General features: G+C 44.0%; 1 protein-coding gene across 1 annotated transcript in view; it reads right to left on the bottom strand.

Moving 5' to 3' along the window:
* The window catches only part of LOC139397094 (extracellular serine/threonine protein kinase FAM20C-like), a gene marked incomplete at its 5' end in the record, with an annotated part of 24,594 nt that extends 9,132 nt beyond the window's left edge, over positions 1–15,462 (bottom strand). Inside the window, 3 exons of the mRNA XM_071143960.1 lie at positions 1,102–1,282; positions 7,691–7,806; positions 15,332–15,462. Coding sequence (XP_071000061.1) covers positions 1,102–1,282; positions 7,691–7,806; positions 15,332–15,462 — 428 coding nt within the window. The remainder of the gene's footprint in view (positions 1–1,101; positions 1,283–7,690; positions 7,807–15,331) is intronic.
* Between the last annotated feature and the right edge of the window lie 256 nt (positions 15,463–15,718).

The following is a 15,718-nucleotide window of genomic DNA, read 5'->3' on the forward strand; positions in this document are numbered from 1 at the left end:
TTCTCTTAAAGGGTAAAGGCTGTGTGTTTTACTCTGCTTCATTGTTCTCTTAAAGGGTAAAGGCTGTGTTTTACTCTGCTTCCTTGTTCTCTTAAAGGGTAAAGGCTGTGTGTTTTACTCTGCTTCCTTGTTCTCTATAAGGGTAAAGGCTGTGTGTTTTACTCTGCTTCCTTGTTCTCTTAAAGGGTAAAGGCTGTGTTTTACTCTGCTTCCTGGTTCTCTATAAGGGTAAAGGCTGTGTGTTTTACTCTGCTTCCTTGTTCTCTTAAAGGGTAAAGGCTGTGTGTTTTACTCTGCTTCCTTGTTCTCTTAAAGGGTAAAGGCTGTGTTTTACTCTGCTTCCTTGTTCTCTTAAAGGGTAAAGGCTGTGTTTTACTCTGCTTCCTTGTTCTCTTAAAGGGTAAAGGCTGTGTGTTTTACTCTGCTTCCTTGTTCTCTTAACGGGTAAAGGCTGTGTGTTTTACTCTGCTTCTTTGTTCTCTTAAAGGGTAAAGGCTGTGTTTTACTCTGCTTCCTTGTTCTCTATAAGGGTAAAGGCTGTGTGTTTTACTCTGCTTCCTTGTTCTCTTAAAAGGGAAAAGGCTGTATGTTTTACTCTGCTTCCTTGTTCTCTTAAAGGGTAAAGGCTGTGTGTTTTACTCTGCTTCCTTGTTCTCTTAAAGGGTAAAGGCTGTGTTTTACTCTGCTTCCTTGTTCTCTATAAGGGTAAAGGCTGTGTGTTTTACTCTGCTTCCTTGTTCTCTTAAAGGGTAAAGGCTGTGTGTTTTACTCTGCTTCCTTGTTCTCTTAAAGGGTAAAGGCTGTGTGTTTTACTCTGCTTTCTTGTTCTCTATAAGGGTAAAGGCTGTGTGTTTTACTCTGCTTCCTTGTTCTCTTAAAGGGTAAAGGCTGTGTTTTACTCTGCTTCCTTGTTCTCTTAAAGGGTAAAGGCTGTGTGTTTTACTCTGCTTCCTTGTTCTCTTAAAGGGTAAAGGCTGTGTGTTTTACTCTGCTTCCTTGTTCTCTTAAAGGGTAAAGGCTGTGTGTTTTACTCTGCTTCCTTGTTCTCTATAAGGGTATATGCATGTTCTTGCATTTGTGGAAGGAGTGTCTGTCTCTTACTCTGCTTTCTTGCGTTTGTGGTAGGATCGTCTCCAAGGGTTCCTCCAGGTCTTGCGTTTGGCCAGGGCCAGGTCTGGCAGGAAGGCAGCCAGAGAACCCTCGATCTGGTCTGGCTTCCCACACAGAGCATGCTCAGTAGAGCAGTAGTAGGAGCACTCGCCGTAGAAACAAATGTTATTGGCTGGGGAGAGAGGAAAACACAGGGTTTTAGATGGCAGCAGGGGAGCATGGGAAGGGGAGAGGGGAGAGAGGAAAACACGGGGTTATAGATGGCAGCAGGGGAGCATGGGAAGGGGAGAGGGGGACAGTGTGTGTGGGGTGGAGGGGGGGCGAGAGAGAGGAAGTTGAAAGAGAGAGAGAGAGAGTAATAGTAAAGGTGTAAACTTGGCAGTAGAAAATCTTAACAGTATATTTGACCTCTCAGCTTCCCTATCAAATCTAAAAATCTCAAATAGAAAACCGAAGAAAATGAACAACAATGACAAATGGTTTGATGAAGAATGCAAAAATCTAAGAAGGAAATTGAGAAACCTGTCCAACCAAAAACATAGAGACCCGGAAAACCTGAGTTTACGCCTTCACTATGGTGAATCACTAAAACAATACAGAAATACACTACGGAAAAAGAAGGAACGGCATGTCAGAAATCAGCTCAATGTAATTGAAGAATCCATAGACTCTAACCACTTCTGGGAAAATTGGAAAACACTAAACAAACAACAACACGAAGAATTATCTATCCAAAATGGAGATGTATGGGTAAACCACTTCTCCAATCTTTTTGGCTCTATAACAAAGAATAAAGAGCAAAAACATATACATGATCAAATACAGATCTTAGAATCAACTATTAAAGACTACCAGAACCCACTGGATTCTCCAATGAGTTACAGGACAAAATAAAAACCCTCCAACCCAAAAAGGCCTGTGGTGTTGATGGTATCCTCAATGAAATGATCAAACATACAGACAACAAATTCCAATTGGCTATACTAAAACTCTTTAACATCATCCTTAGCTCTGGCATCTTCCCCAATATTTGGAACCAAGGACTGATCACCCCAATCCACAAAAGTGGAGACAAATTTGACCCCAATAACTACCGTGGAATATGCGTCAACAGTAACCTTGGGAAAATCATCTGCATTATCATTAACAGCAGACTCGTACATTTCCTCAATGAAAACAATGTACTGAGCAAATGTCAAATTGGCTTTTTACCAAATTACCGTACAACAGACCATGTATTCACCCTGCACACCCTAATTGACAACCAAACAAACCAAAACAAAGGCAAAGTCTTCTCATGCTTTGTTGATTTCAAAAAAGCCTTCGACTCAATTTGGCATGAGGGTCTGCTATACAAATTGATGGAAAGTGGTGTTGGGGGTAAAACATACGACATTATAAAATCCATGTACACAAACAACAAGTGTGCGGTTAAAATTAGAAAAAAACACACACATTTCTTCACCCAGGGTCGTGGGGTGAGACAGGGATGCAGCTTAAGCCCCACCCTCTTCAACATATATATTAACAAATTGGCGCGGGCACTAGAAAAGTCTGCAGCACCCGGCCTCACCCTATAGAATCCGAAGTCAAATGTCTGCTGTTTGCTGATGATCTGGTGCTTCTGTCACCAACCAAGGAGGGCCTACAGCAGCACCTAGACCTTATTCTGTCAGACCTGGGCCCTGACAGTAAATCTCAGTAAGACCAAAATAATGGTGTTCCAAAAAAGGTCCAGTCACCAGGACCACAAATACAAATTCCATCTAGACACTGTTGCCCTAGAGCACACAAAAACTATACATACCTTGGCCTAAACATCAGCGCCACAGGTAACTTCCACAAAGCTGTGAACAATCTGAGAGACAAGGCAAGAAGGGCATTCTATGCCATCAAAAGGAACATAAATTTCAACATACCAATTAGGATTTGGCTAAAAAATACTTGAATCAGTTATAGAACCCATTGCCCTCTATGGTTGTGAGGTCTGGGGTCCGCTCACCAACCAAGACTTCACAAAATGAGACAAACACCAAATTCAGCCTCTGCACGCAGAATTCTGCAAAAATATCCTCTGTGTACAACATAGAACACCAAATAATGCATGCAGAGCAGAATTAGGCCGATACCCACTAATTATCAAAATCCAGAAAAGAGCCGTTAAATTCTATAACCACCTAAAAGGAAGCGATTCCCAAACCTTCCATAACAAAGCCATCACCTCCTTGGGCAGGAGGATGCACCTGGAGAAGAGTCCCTCCCCTAAGCAAGCTGGTCCTGGGGCTCTGTTCACAAACACAAACACACCCTACAGAGCCCCAGGACATCAGCACAATTAGACCCAACCAAATCATGAGAAAACAAAAAGATAATTACTTGACACATTGGAAAGAATTTACAAAAAAACAGAGCAAACTAGAATGCTATTTGGACCTAAACAGAGAGTACACAGTGGCAGAATACCTGACCACTGTGACTGACCCAAAATTAAGGAAAGCTTTGACTATGTACAGACTCAGTGAGCATAGCCTTGCTATTGAGAAAGGCCGCCGTAGGCAGACATGGCTCTCAAGAGAAGACAGGCTATGTGCTCACTGCCCACAAAATGAGGTGGAAACTGAGCTGCACTTCCTAACCTCCTGCCCAATGTATGACCATATTAGAGACACATATTTCCCTCAGATTACACAGATCCACAAATAATTAGAAAACAAACCCAATTTTGATCATCTCCCATATCTATTGGGTGAAATACCACGGTGTGCCATCACAGCAGCAAGATTTGTCACCTGTTGCCACGAGAAAAGGGCAACCAGTGAAGAACAAACACCATTGTAAATACAACCCATATTTATGCTAATTTATTTTCCCTTGTATACCTTAACCATTTGTACATTATTGTTTATATTCACTTTATATATTATCTACCTCACTTGCTTTGGAAATGTTAACACATGTTTCCCATGCCAATAAAGCCCTTGAATTGAATTGAATTGAGAGAGAGAGGGAAGGGAGAGAGAAAGAGAGAGAGAGTGAGAGAGTGAGAGACAGACAGACAGAATCAAAAAAAAGTTTGATAAACTCCCATATCTACTGGGTGAAATTCCACAGTGTGCATCACAGCAGCAAGATTTGTGACCTGTTGCCACAAGAAAAGGGCAACCAGTGAAGAACACACACCATTGTAAATACAACCCATATTTATGCTTATTTATTTTATCTTGTGTCCTTTAACCATTTGTACATTGTTAAAACACTGTATATATATATAATATGACATTTGTCTTTATTGTTTTGAAACTTCTGTATGTGTAATGTTTACTGTTAATTTGTATTGTTTATTTCACTTTATATATTATCTACCTCACTTGCTTTGGCAATGTTAACTCATGTTTCCCATGCCAATAAAGCCCTTGAATTGAATTGAATTGAGTCAGACATAGAGACAGATAGACAGACAAAGAGGTATAGAGAGACAGATAGACAGACATAGTCAGATAGAAAGACAGAGAGTCAGACAGACAGACAGACAGACAGACAGACAGACAGACAGACAGACAGACAGACAGACAGACAGACAGACAGACAGACAGATAGACATATAGACAGACAGACATAGAGACAGACAGACAGACAGACAGACAGACAGACAGACAGACAGACAGAGACAGACAGACAGACAGACAGACAGACAGACAGACAGACAGACAGACAGACAGACAGAGTCAGATAGACAGACAGAGAGACATATAGACAGACAGATAGACAGACAGAGAGTCAGATAGACAGACAGAGAGTCAGACAGAGAGTCAGACAGAGAGTCAGACAGAGAGTCAGACAGACAGACAGACAGACAGACAGACAGACAGACAGACAGACAGGTATAGAGAGACAGACAGACAGACAGACAGACAGACAGACAGACAGACAGGTATAGAGAGACAGATAGACAGACAGAGAGTCAGACAGACAGATAGACAGACAGAGTCAGACAGAGAGACATATAGACAGACAGGTACAGAAAGACAGATAAACAGACAGAGAGTCAGACAGAGAGACAGATAGACAGACAGAGAGTCAGACAGACAGATAGATAGACATATAGACAGACAGACAGAGAGGTATAGACAGACAGATAGACAGACAGAGTCAGATAGACAGACAGAGAGACAGATAGACAGACAGATAGACAGACAGACAGAGAGTCAGATAGAGAGTCAGATAGACAGACAGAGAGTCAGAGAGTCAGATAGAGAGACAGATAGTCAGACAGATAGTCAGACAGTCAGACAGACAGACAGACAGAGAGTCAGACAGATAGACAGACAGAGTCAGACAGAGCGATATATAGATGAACAAAGAGGTATAGAGAGACAGATAGACAGACAGAGAGTCAGACAGAGAGACGGATAGACAGACAGAGTCAGACAGAGAGACATATAGACAGACAGAGAGTCAGACAGATAGACAGACAGAGAGTCAGACAGAGTCAGATAGACAGACAGATAGACAGACAGAGAGTCAGACAGAGAGACAGATAGACAGACAGAGAGTCAGACAGACAGACAGACAGACAGACAGAGAGTCAGACAGAGAGACAGATCGACAGACAGAGAGTCAGACAGATAGACAGACAGAGAGTCAGACAGAGTCAGATAGACAGACAGAGAGTCGAACAGATAGACAGATAGGCAGACAGAGAGTCAGACAGAGAGTCAGATAGACAGACAGAGAGTCAGACAGATAGACAGACAGAGAGTCAGACAGATAGATAGGCAGACAGAGAGTCAGATAGACAGACAGATAGACGGACAGAGTCAGACAGATAGACAGACAGAGAGTCAGACAGATAGACAGACAGAGAGTCAGACAGATAGACAGACAGAGTCAGAAAGAGTCAGATAGACAGACAGAGAGTCGGACAGATAGACAGATAGGCAGACAGAGAGTCAGATAGACAGACAGATCGACAGACCGAGAGTCAGACAGATAGACAGACAGAGAGTCAGACAGATAGACAGGCAGAGAGTCAGACAGATAGATAGGCAGACAGAGAGGTATAGAGAGGAAGCTGGCAGGGTGTTGTAGAGCCAGACTGGTATTGGTTTCTTAATCTTGGGTTCAGAGAGGGGGGCGAGTGCTGAGCCAGCAAACTGTCTGAGTGTAGCAGTAATCTCTTGTCAGATAGAATGGTCTCTGTTATTCCACATAGCTGTTCACTGGGCTGCATGGGGATCTAACAGACAGTCTGAAGACAGGTTTTAGAGGTCCAGAACTCAGCAACGGCCATTTACATTAAAGGGGAAGTTCATTATTTTACAACTTAATCTTAGATGGTTCCTCACATTGTTACTTAGTCTATGGGCCAGGAGAAACTGGAATCAATTGTTGGGTTTTCTTGAAAGAGCCACTACAAAATGTAACGAACTTTAGCCACTAACTCATGTCTGGATGGGGAACCATCAAACATTATTTTGTAACATACTGAACTTCCAATTTCATGTAAAGGGCCTCTTTGCTGAGTCCCTTTCAAACCAGTCTACATGGTACATGCCTGTATCAGGGTTTTCACTCAGTTCATGTAGTGGGATTGAAAGGACTGAATGAAGGACAAGTAACAGACAGAGGGCTTGAGATTGTTCTGTCCGTCTGTTGGACAAGAGCTTTAACAACTCATCTATGAGGATGATTAGGTTACCTCTGACAGCTGTGTGTTCAGTGTCTGTCTGTCTATCTGTCTGTCTGTCTGTCTGTCTGTCTGTCTGTCTGTCTGTCTGTCTGTCTGTCTGTCTGTCTGTCTGTCTGTCTGTCTGTCTGTCTGTCTGTGTGAGTGTGTCTGTCTGTGTGTGTGTGTTCCTCTCCACCACTGGCCCAGCACTGAACCTCTAAGCTAAAGGGAATTATTTATGGGACTCCTTGTTAGGGGAGGACTAGGATCCAGCCTCTAAATAGGAGTCTTTCTGGTGAATTATTGTGCTTTGCAGTTTGCTTGTTTTCAGAAAGGGTTTTGAAGTGTGTGTGTGTGTTTTGGGGGACTCCCTGGAGATTCTGTGTTTTCTGTGTAGTTCCTGCAAATAAACTCAACTAAGCTGTATACTGTATAGTGAATACACAATATACTACTGTTGACTAGAGGTAAATATAAATGTCCAGTCTGACTCCTCTACAGGCCTACACAGTAGCTAGGAACCAGAGTTTTAATCTAAGTAGCCAGTCTGACTCCTCTACAGACCTACACAGTAGCTAGGAACCAGAGTTTTAATCTAAGTAGCCAGTCTGACTCCTCTACAGACCTACACAGTAGCTAGGAACCAGAGTTTTAATCTAAGTAGCCAGTCTGACTCCTCTACAGGCCTACACAGTAGCTAGGAACCAGAGTTTTAATCTAAGTAGCCAGTCTGACTCCTCTACAGACCTACACAGTAGCTAGGAACCAGAGTTTTAATCGTGGGAATAAGTTATCTTTAAGGAACAGACAATAAATAAATATCTAATCTAAGTTTTGAGTTTGCCGTACTCGGTAGGTAGTCTGTGGGAATGTTGTGGGACCGTTGTCAGAACGTTGTAGCAGTGTGTTTACCTGGGGAGATGAAGAAAGTCCTCCAGAGCTTTTTGTCCCTGGTCACATCCCGTATCTCCCTGGTCATGTTGACCAGTCTTCCCGCCACCGGGGGCACTCTCCGGAAGTCTAGGATCCTGAGGGAAGAGACCATAGATATACATATATCAAGATCAGTGTGAAACATAATGTAGATGTCTGGATTTATCCCATTAGAAAACCCAGGAAAAGAAGTCAATTCAATAACACTATTGATCCCACAAGGGACGATATATATGACACTATTGTTCTACAAGCCATGGTGTTGTCATAAACACACTGTGTATGGAACCACATGCTGATGAGATAGAATAGTTTTAGAACCTTTCATACCTTATTTCATTTCTTCTATAAGGGCTTCATGATGAAATACTCTTCCTCACCACATCATCAATAACTATTATCACAAATAAACATCTGTAAATGATATGCCAGAAAAACCAGGACACAATTTCCTGCTCGAGGGAGAAGCCAGGAATGATTGTCAATCCAAAGAGTCAACGGTGGAGTGTGTGTGTGTGTGTGTACGGGCCTCTTTCTTCCTGCTAGTGTGTCAACGGTGGAGTGTGTGTGTGTGTACGGGCCTCTTTCTTCCTGCTAGTGTGTCAATGGTGGAGTGTGTGTGTGTGTACGGGCCTCTTTCTTCCTGCTAGTGTGTCAATGGTGGAGTGTGTGTGTGTACGGGCCTCTTTCTTCCTGCTAGTGTGTCAACGGTGGAGTGTGTGTGTGTGTGCGGGCCTCTTTCTTCCTGCTAGTGTGTCAACGGTGGAGTGTGTGTGTGTGTGTGTATGGGCCTCTTTCTTCCTGCTAGTGTGTCAATGGTGGAGTGTGTGTGTGTACGGGCCTCTTTCTTCCTGCTAGTGTGTCAATGGTGGAGTGTGTGTGTGTGTACGGGCCTCTTTCTTCCTGCTAGTGTGTCAACGGTGGAGTGTGTGTGTGTGTACGGGCCTCTTTCTTCCTGCTAGTGTGTCAACGGTGGAGTGTGTGTGTGTGTACGGGCCTCTTTCTTCCTGCTAGTGTGTCAACGGTGGAGTGTGTGTGTGTGTACGGGCCTCTTTCTTCCTGCTAGTGTGTCAACGGTGGAGTGTGTGTGTGTGTACGGGCCTCTTTCTTCCTGCTAGTGCGTGTGAAATATTATTCATAATTCATCTATTTTAGAGAATAATCCCTTAGCTCTTTTCAATGGCTTTTAAAGTTCTGTTTATTGAACTTCAGCATCCGGTCGCTCAAACCACACTGGGCTGAGACACTGGAACTCCTCCTTCTTTCTCTCCTGCTCCCTTTCTCTTTCTCCCTCGCTCCTCTCCTCACCTCTCCCCTCTCTCTCTCTTTCCTTCTCTCTCATACTCATCTTCTTTCTTTCTCTACCCCTCTCCTTCTCTCTCCCCACTCTCATCCCTTTACTCTACCCCTCTCCTTTTCTCTCCCCACTCTCATCCCTTTACTCTACCCCTCTCCTTCTCTCTCCCCACTCTCATCCCTTTACTCTACCCCTCTCCTTCTCTCTCCCCACTCTCATCCCTTTACTCTACCCCTCTCCTCACTCTCATCCCTTTACTCTACCCCTCTCCTTCTCTCTCCCCACTCTCATCCCTTTACTCTACTCCTCTCCTCTCCCCACTCTCATCCCTTTACTCTACCCCTCTCCTTCTCTCTCCCCACTCTCATCCCTTTACTCTACCCCTCTCCTTCTCTCTCCCCACTCTCATCCCTTTACTCTACCCCTCTCCTTCTCTCTCCCCACTCTCATCCCTTTACTCTACTCCTCTCCTCTCCCCACTCTCATCCCTTTACTCTACCCCTCTCCTTCTCTCTCCCCACTCTCATCCCTTTATTCTACCCCTCTCCTTCTCTCTCCTCACTCGCATCCCTTTACTCTACCCCTCTCCCTCTCTCTCCCCACTCTCATCCCTTTACTCTACCCCTCTCCTTCTCTCTCCCCACTCTCATCCCTTTACTCTACCCCTCTCCTTCTCTCTCCCCACTCTCATCACATTACTCTACCCCTCTCCTCTCCCCACTCTCATCCCTTTATTCTACTCCTCTCCTTCTCTCTCCCCACTCTCATCCCTTTATTCTACCCCTCTCCTTCTCTCTCCTCACTCTCATCCCTTTACTCTACCCCTCTCCCTCTCTCTCCCCACTCTCATCCCTTTACTCTACCCCTCTCCTTCTCTCTCCCCACTCTCATCCCTTTACTCTACTCCTCTCCTTCTCTCTCCCCACTCTCATCCCTTTACTCTACCCCTCTCCTTCTCTCTCCCCACTCTCATCCCTTTATTCTACCCCTCTCATTCTCTCTCCTCACTCTCATCCCTTTACTCTACCCCTCTCCCTCTCTCTCCCCACTCTCATCCCTTTACTCTACCCCTCTCCCTCTCTCTCCCCACTCTCATCCCTTTACTCTACCCCTCTCCTTCTCTCTCCCCACTCTCATCCCTTTATTCTACCCCTCTCCTTCTCTCTCCTCACTCTCATCCCTTTACTCTACCCCTCTCCCTCTCTCTCCCCACTCTCATCCCTTTACTCTACCCCTCTCCTTCTCTCTCCCCACTCTCATCCCTTTACTCTACCCCTCTCCCTCTCTCTCCCCACTCTCATCCCTTTACTCTACCCCTCTCCTTCTCTCTCCCCACTCTCATCCCTTTACTCTACCTCTCTCCTTCTCTCTGTGCATCCTTTTCTTGCTTTTCCTTCTCACTTTTCCATCCTCTCTTCCAACTGACCTTATTTCTGTCTATGCCACACTAGCTGGGCCAGGCCTCCCACTCATTCCATACCTCTTTAACCATCCTTGTCATTGCTTCCTGCAGCATGACCTCTCTAAGGCTTAGACTCCTGGGAGTGGAGTGTGTGAGCGTGGGTTTGTGTGTGTGTGTGGTGTGTATGTGTGTAACCTTGAAGACATAGCCCTCAGGGAGAGAGACGGGGAGACAGGGCGTGGGGCTGCAAGGATGAAACCCTAGCCACCAGATGAAAGTTCTCAGGAGCTATAGCTGCTTAAAGTGCACAGTCACCATGAACCAGATGACAAAGGAACTCCTGTATGGAGCCAGGCTCTCTCTCTCTGTCTCTCTGTGTGTGTCTCTCTCTCTGTGTCTCTCTCTCTCTCTCTCTGTGTGTCTCTGTCTCTCTCTCTCTCTGTGTGTGTGTCTCTGTGTGTGTCTCTCTCTCTGTCTCTGTCTCTGTGTCTCTCTCTCTATCTCTCTCTGTGTGTCTCTCTCTCTCTGTGTGTCTCTGTCTCTCTCTCTGTGTCTCTGTCTCTCTCTCTCTGTGTGTCTCTGTCTCTCTCTCTGTGTCTTTGTCTCTCTCTCTGTGTCTCTGTCTCTCTCTCTGTCTCTCTATCTCTCTCTCTCTCTGTCTCTCTCTGTGTGTGTCTCTGTCTCTCTCTGTCTCTCTCTGTCTCTCTCTGTCTGGCTCTCTCTCTCTCTCTCTCTCTCTCCCTCCCTCCCACCCTCCCTCCCTCCCTCCCTCCCTGTACCCCACTCTTGTCATGGGTAGAGTACTGCATACAGAGAGTGTAGAGGACTGCACAGTGTAGGTTAACATGGTACAACGTGTGGAAGTGGAAAGGCTTTGAGTTAAACCCTTACACAGTATAACGATAACACAATGTTGTATCAACAGTGCCCACTGTCCAACCATAGAGGGAGTGAAGAGAAGAGGCTATGCATTTCCTCCTGTTCTCCTCTTCCTACACATGCCTCTACATCTAGATCAGATTGAGAGGCCGCATCCCAAAAGGCACCCTATACCCTTTGCAGTGCACGACATGGTAAAAAGTAGTGCAGTACAAAGTGAATAGGGTGCCCTTTGGGACACGAACGCAGAGGTCCACAGGCTGCTGTCCAGAAGATGTTGCAGCCCTGAGCCAAACAACAAGGCTGTAATTCATATAGCCAGCCTCCGGTTGGCATACACAACCTAACAACAACCTAAATACAAGCTGGTCTTTAGGGGCTAGCACAGTTACCTCCTCCCTGCCTTGAATGATGCCCAGACAGCATTGGCATGTCCCTTGGTTTCCTCTCCACAGCCCACTGTGCCCACACAAACACATGCCTTTGGCCCTGACATGGCATTCCACTGGGCTGTGTGTCTGTCTGTCTGTGTGTGTGTGTGTGTGTGTGTGTGTGTGTGTGTGTGTGTGTGTGTGTGTGTGTGTGTGTGTGTGTGTGTGTGTGTGTGTGTGTGTGTGTGTGTGTGTGTGTGTGTGTGAGAGAGAGGGAGAGCGAGAGGGTGAAACGCACAGATGTGTGTGTGTGTGTGTGTGTGTGTGTGTGTGTGTGTGTGTGTGTGTGTGTGTGTGTGTGTGTGTGTGTGTGTGTGCGTGCGTGCGTGCGTGTGTGTAACCTTAGGATTGATAAGTGTTGATGTTCTTACACCTGGTCTGATAAGGATGGTCTACACTGCCGGCCTGCTAGTACAGTCAGCTTTATCCTCTATCCAAAACAAGGGAACTAGGCACAGATGTGTGTGTGTGTGTGTGTGTGTGTGTGTGTGTGTGTGTGTGTGTGTGTGTGTGTGTGTGTGTGTGTGTGTGTGTGTGTGTGTGTGTGTGTGTGTGTGTGTGCGTGCGTGCGTGCGTGTGTGTAACCTTAGGGTTGATAAGTGTTGATGTTCTTACACCTGGTCTGATAAGGATGGCATACTGAACAGATACTGTGAAAATGTAGACTCACAGTGGTGGTTAGAACAGATTCTGACATTATTCCATTCATCAGTAAGTGTTATCTAATGCAAGAATCTAACTCTAACCCAAACTCTGGACCAGACCATTATATATTGGATCAGACCATTATATATTGGACCAGACCATGATGTATTGGACCAGACCATTATGTATTGGACCAGACCATTATCTATTGGACCATACCATTATGTATTGGACCAGACCATTACATATTGGACCATACCATTATGTATTGGACCAGACCATTACATATTGGACCATACCATTATGTATTGGACCATACCATTATGTATTGGATCAGACCATTATGTATTGGACCATATCATTATGTATTGGACCATACCATTATGTATTGGATCAGACCATTATGTATTGGACCAGACCATTATGTATTGGACCAGACCATTATGTATTGGACCAGACCATTATGTATTGGACCATACCATTTTGTATACCGTAATATAATGATGAATGGAAGAACTGATAACTTACTACTACAGTTATCACAGCTTAAAACTGACTTGTTAGAAGAAAACTCTAATTTCCTTATAACACCAGAGACATTTCTGTCTCTGTTTTGATTCCACATAGACATTTGTTTGAGTTGTGTAAAAGTCTATACATGTGTGTGTTTGTATTGGATGGCAGAGTGCGTGAAAACACGGTCACAGAACACCTGCTAAGCTTGTGTGATGCCTGCTGTGTATAAACAGTTGAGGTAAGCATTATAGGGATAACCCCCTTTTTTTCAATTTTCGCCTAAAATGACATACCCAAATCTGGACCTGAAGCAAGGATAAGCATATTCTTGGTACCATTTGAAAGGAAACACCGTTTTTGGGAATGAGAATTGAATGTAGGAGAATATAACACAATAGATCTGGTAGAAGAAAATACAAAGAGAAAACCAACCGTTTTTTCTACCACCATCTTTGAAATGCAACAGAAAGGTCCCAAATCTAGCCATCACTCTGGTTGTAATTCTGATGGTGTCCACAAGATGGCAGCAGTGTATGTGCAAAGTTTCAGATGGATACCTTGAAGTATGGGCAAACCACATTACTTTTAGTGTGAAGTCACCCAGGTACATTTGGGCAAATCATGAAGGAGACATTCACATTTACATTACATTTTTCTGCAAGAATATCGTCAAATCTGTATACTTGGACTTTGATTTAGCTTTTCCAGTATTAGTAGCCATATTATAAGTTCAACATTTGCAAGACACCCAGTTTCCATAACTTCATAACTCTCCATATTCTTATAATTGTTGTCCAAAAGGAAAAGATTAGCAATGACACTTTGCAACAGATACGGGGTCTCCCAACACTGCCGTAAAGCCCAGCTCATTGGCTATCTAGCTAGCTTTGTTTGACCCCGATTGGTGCTTATTTGACAAAGTTCCAGTCGATCAAGTGAAGACCGGCCGAGTCATCAGCGTGTCATGAAGGCGTTGCTCTCTGACCATAGGATATACTACACCCCTAATGATATAATGACGTCTGATTACATTCTAGGATCTCTGAGGAATACATACAAACGTGATTTGACTGGTTGAAACAATGTTTAGGGTTAGATTTTCACAGATTCCTTTCTTTGCAAATTGAACGAGTGGAAACAAAAGGACATTTGGGAAAGAGCAAGATTTCTGAATGTAAATACACATTTCACCAGAGGTGAATTTATCAAACCTAATGTGGAGAAAAAAGTGTTTTGTTGTTAGGAGCTCTCCTCAAACAATAGCATGGCGTTTTTTCACTGTAATAGGTACTGTAAATTGGACAGTACATTCATATTAACAATAATTTTAGCTTCCAGACGATATAAGACACTTCTATGTACCGACATTTGTTGTTTCTCTAAAATCTGCAATTGTGACACAAGGCGCTGCATGATTTACCACTGTCCCATTAATGGGACGCCGATCCCTATTATTAAACAACAACATTTGTCAAAAAAATACAAAAGTAAACCAGTTTCATTTAAGGACCAAAAAAGTGACAGCTGTGCCATACAGGCTGAAATAGCGTTGCGAAGAGATCTTTGATGAACCGATTCCATGGCACATGGTTTATGAACTGCTACACAAAACAGCGCTGGATTCAAAACATAGAGCTTATACATTTAAGTTATAATATAAAATTCTTGCAACCAATATAATGTTATATATATGGGGGATTCAACCATTCCAGCTCTGTAGATGTTGCTGTGAAGAGACAGAATCATTAGATCACTTGTTTTGGTACTGTCCACATGTAGCTTGTTTTTGGTCGCAGGTTCAGGAATGGCTGAAAAATCACAGCATTTACCTAAAGCTATCTTTGCAAATAGCACTGCTGGGTGAATTGAAAAGCCATGGTCAGTCAATCAATAATATAATAGTACTTTTAGTAAAGGTTTTCATCTTTCATTTAAAATCAGTGCAAACTATGAGAATAGAAAGGTTCAGAACTTTTGTGAAACATTGAAACATCTGAAGTAGAAGTCAAGACTGGATGGTTATTTAAGATAGACGGGAGGGGTTGTTGGTAGGGTGGGATAAAAATAAATCAAGAGATAATGTCAAATGTATTTTACATTTAAAAAAATATATATATATAAAATATATATTGGAAATTATGCAGATAATCACATTGACAGAATCCACAATCTATCTGCAGTATTAAAGCTGACCTACCCACCCCTGCCCCCCCCCCCCAAAAAAAAAATACAAAAAACATTTGATGTGTGTGTTAGTCATGCCGGAAATGTCTCCAACTCCACACATGGTGTACACGCACACAAACTCACACCCAGGCACACACACACACACACACACACACACACACACACACACACACACACACACACACACACACACACACACACACACACACACACACACACACACACACACACACACACACACACACACACACACACACACAGACCTGTCCAGATGAAAGGCAGCGATCTCAGCGTTGTGTCTCTCCAGATCAGAGAAGTAGAAGAAGTCTGGGGGTGTCTCCTGTTCCCTGGTCTGCCTGGAAGACACAAAGGTCGAGGCACCGTTAGAGGAATGTTAGCATTAAAATCTTGTTCAGTATGAAGCACAACTGTCTGTCTTTATTTGACCCTGCTGGTCATCTACTGTAGCCTTAATGGCCACATGTACCCTCCACCGGGCACAACCAGAAGAGGACTGGCCCCTCGGAGCCTGGTTCCTCTCTAGGATTCTTCCTAGGTTCCAGCCTTCTAGGGAGATTTTTCTAACCACTGTGCTTCTGCATCTGCATTGGTTGCTCTTTGTGGTTTAGGCTGGGTATCTGTAAAGCACA

The sequence above is a fragment of the Oncorhynchus clarkii genome, unplaced genomic scaffold (assembly GCF_045791955.1).
Source record: "Oncorhynchus clarkii lewisi isolate Uvic-CL-2024 unplaced genomic scaffold, UVic_Ocla_1.0 unplaced_contig_660_pilon_pilon, whole genome shotgun sequence".
NCBI classification, from domain to species: domain Eukaryota; kingdom Metazoa; phylum Chordata; class Actinopteri; order Salmoniformes; family Salmonidae; genus Oncorhynchus; species Oncorhynchus clarkii.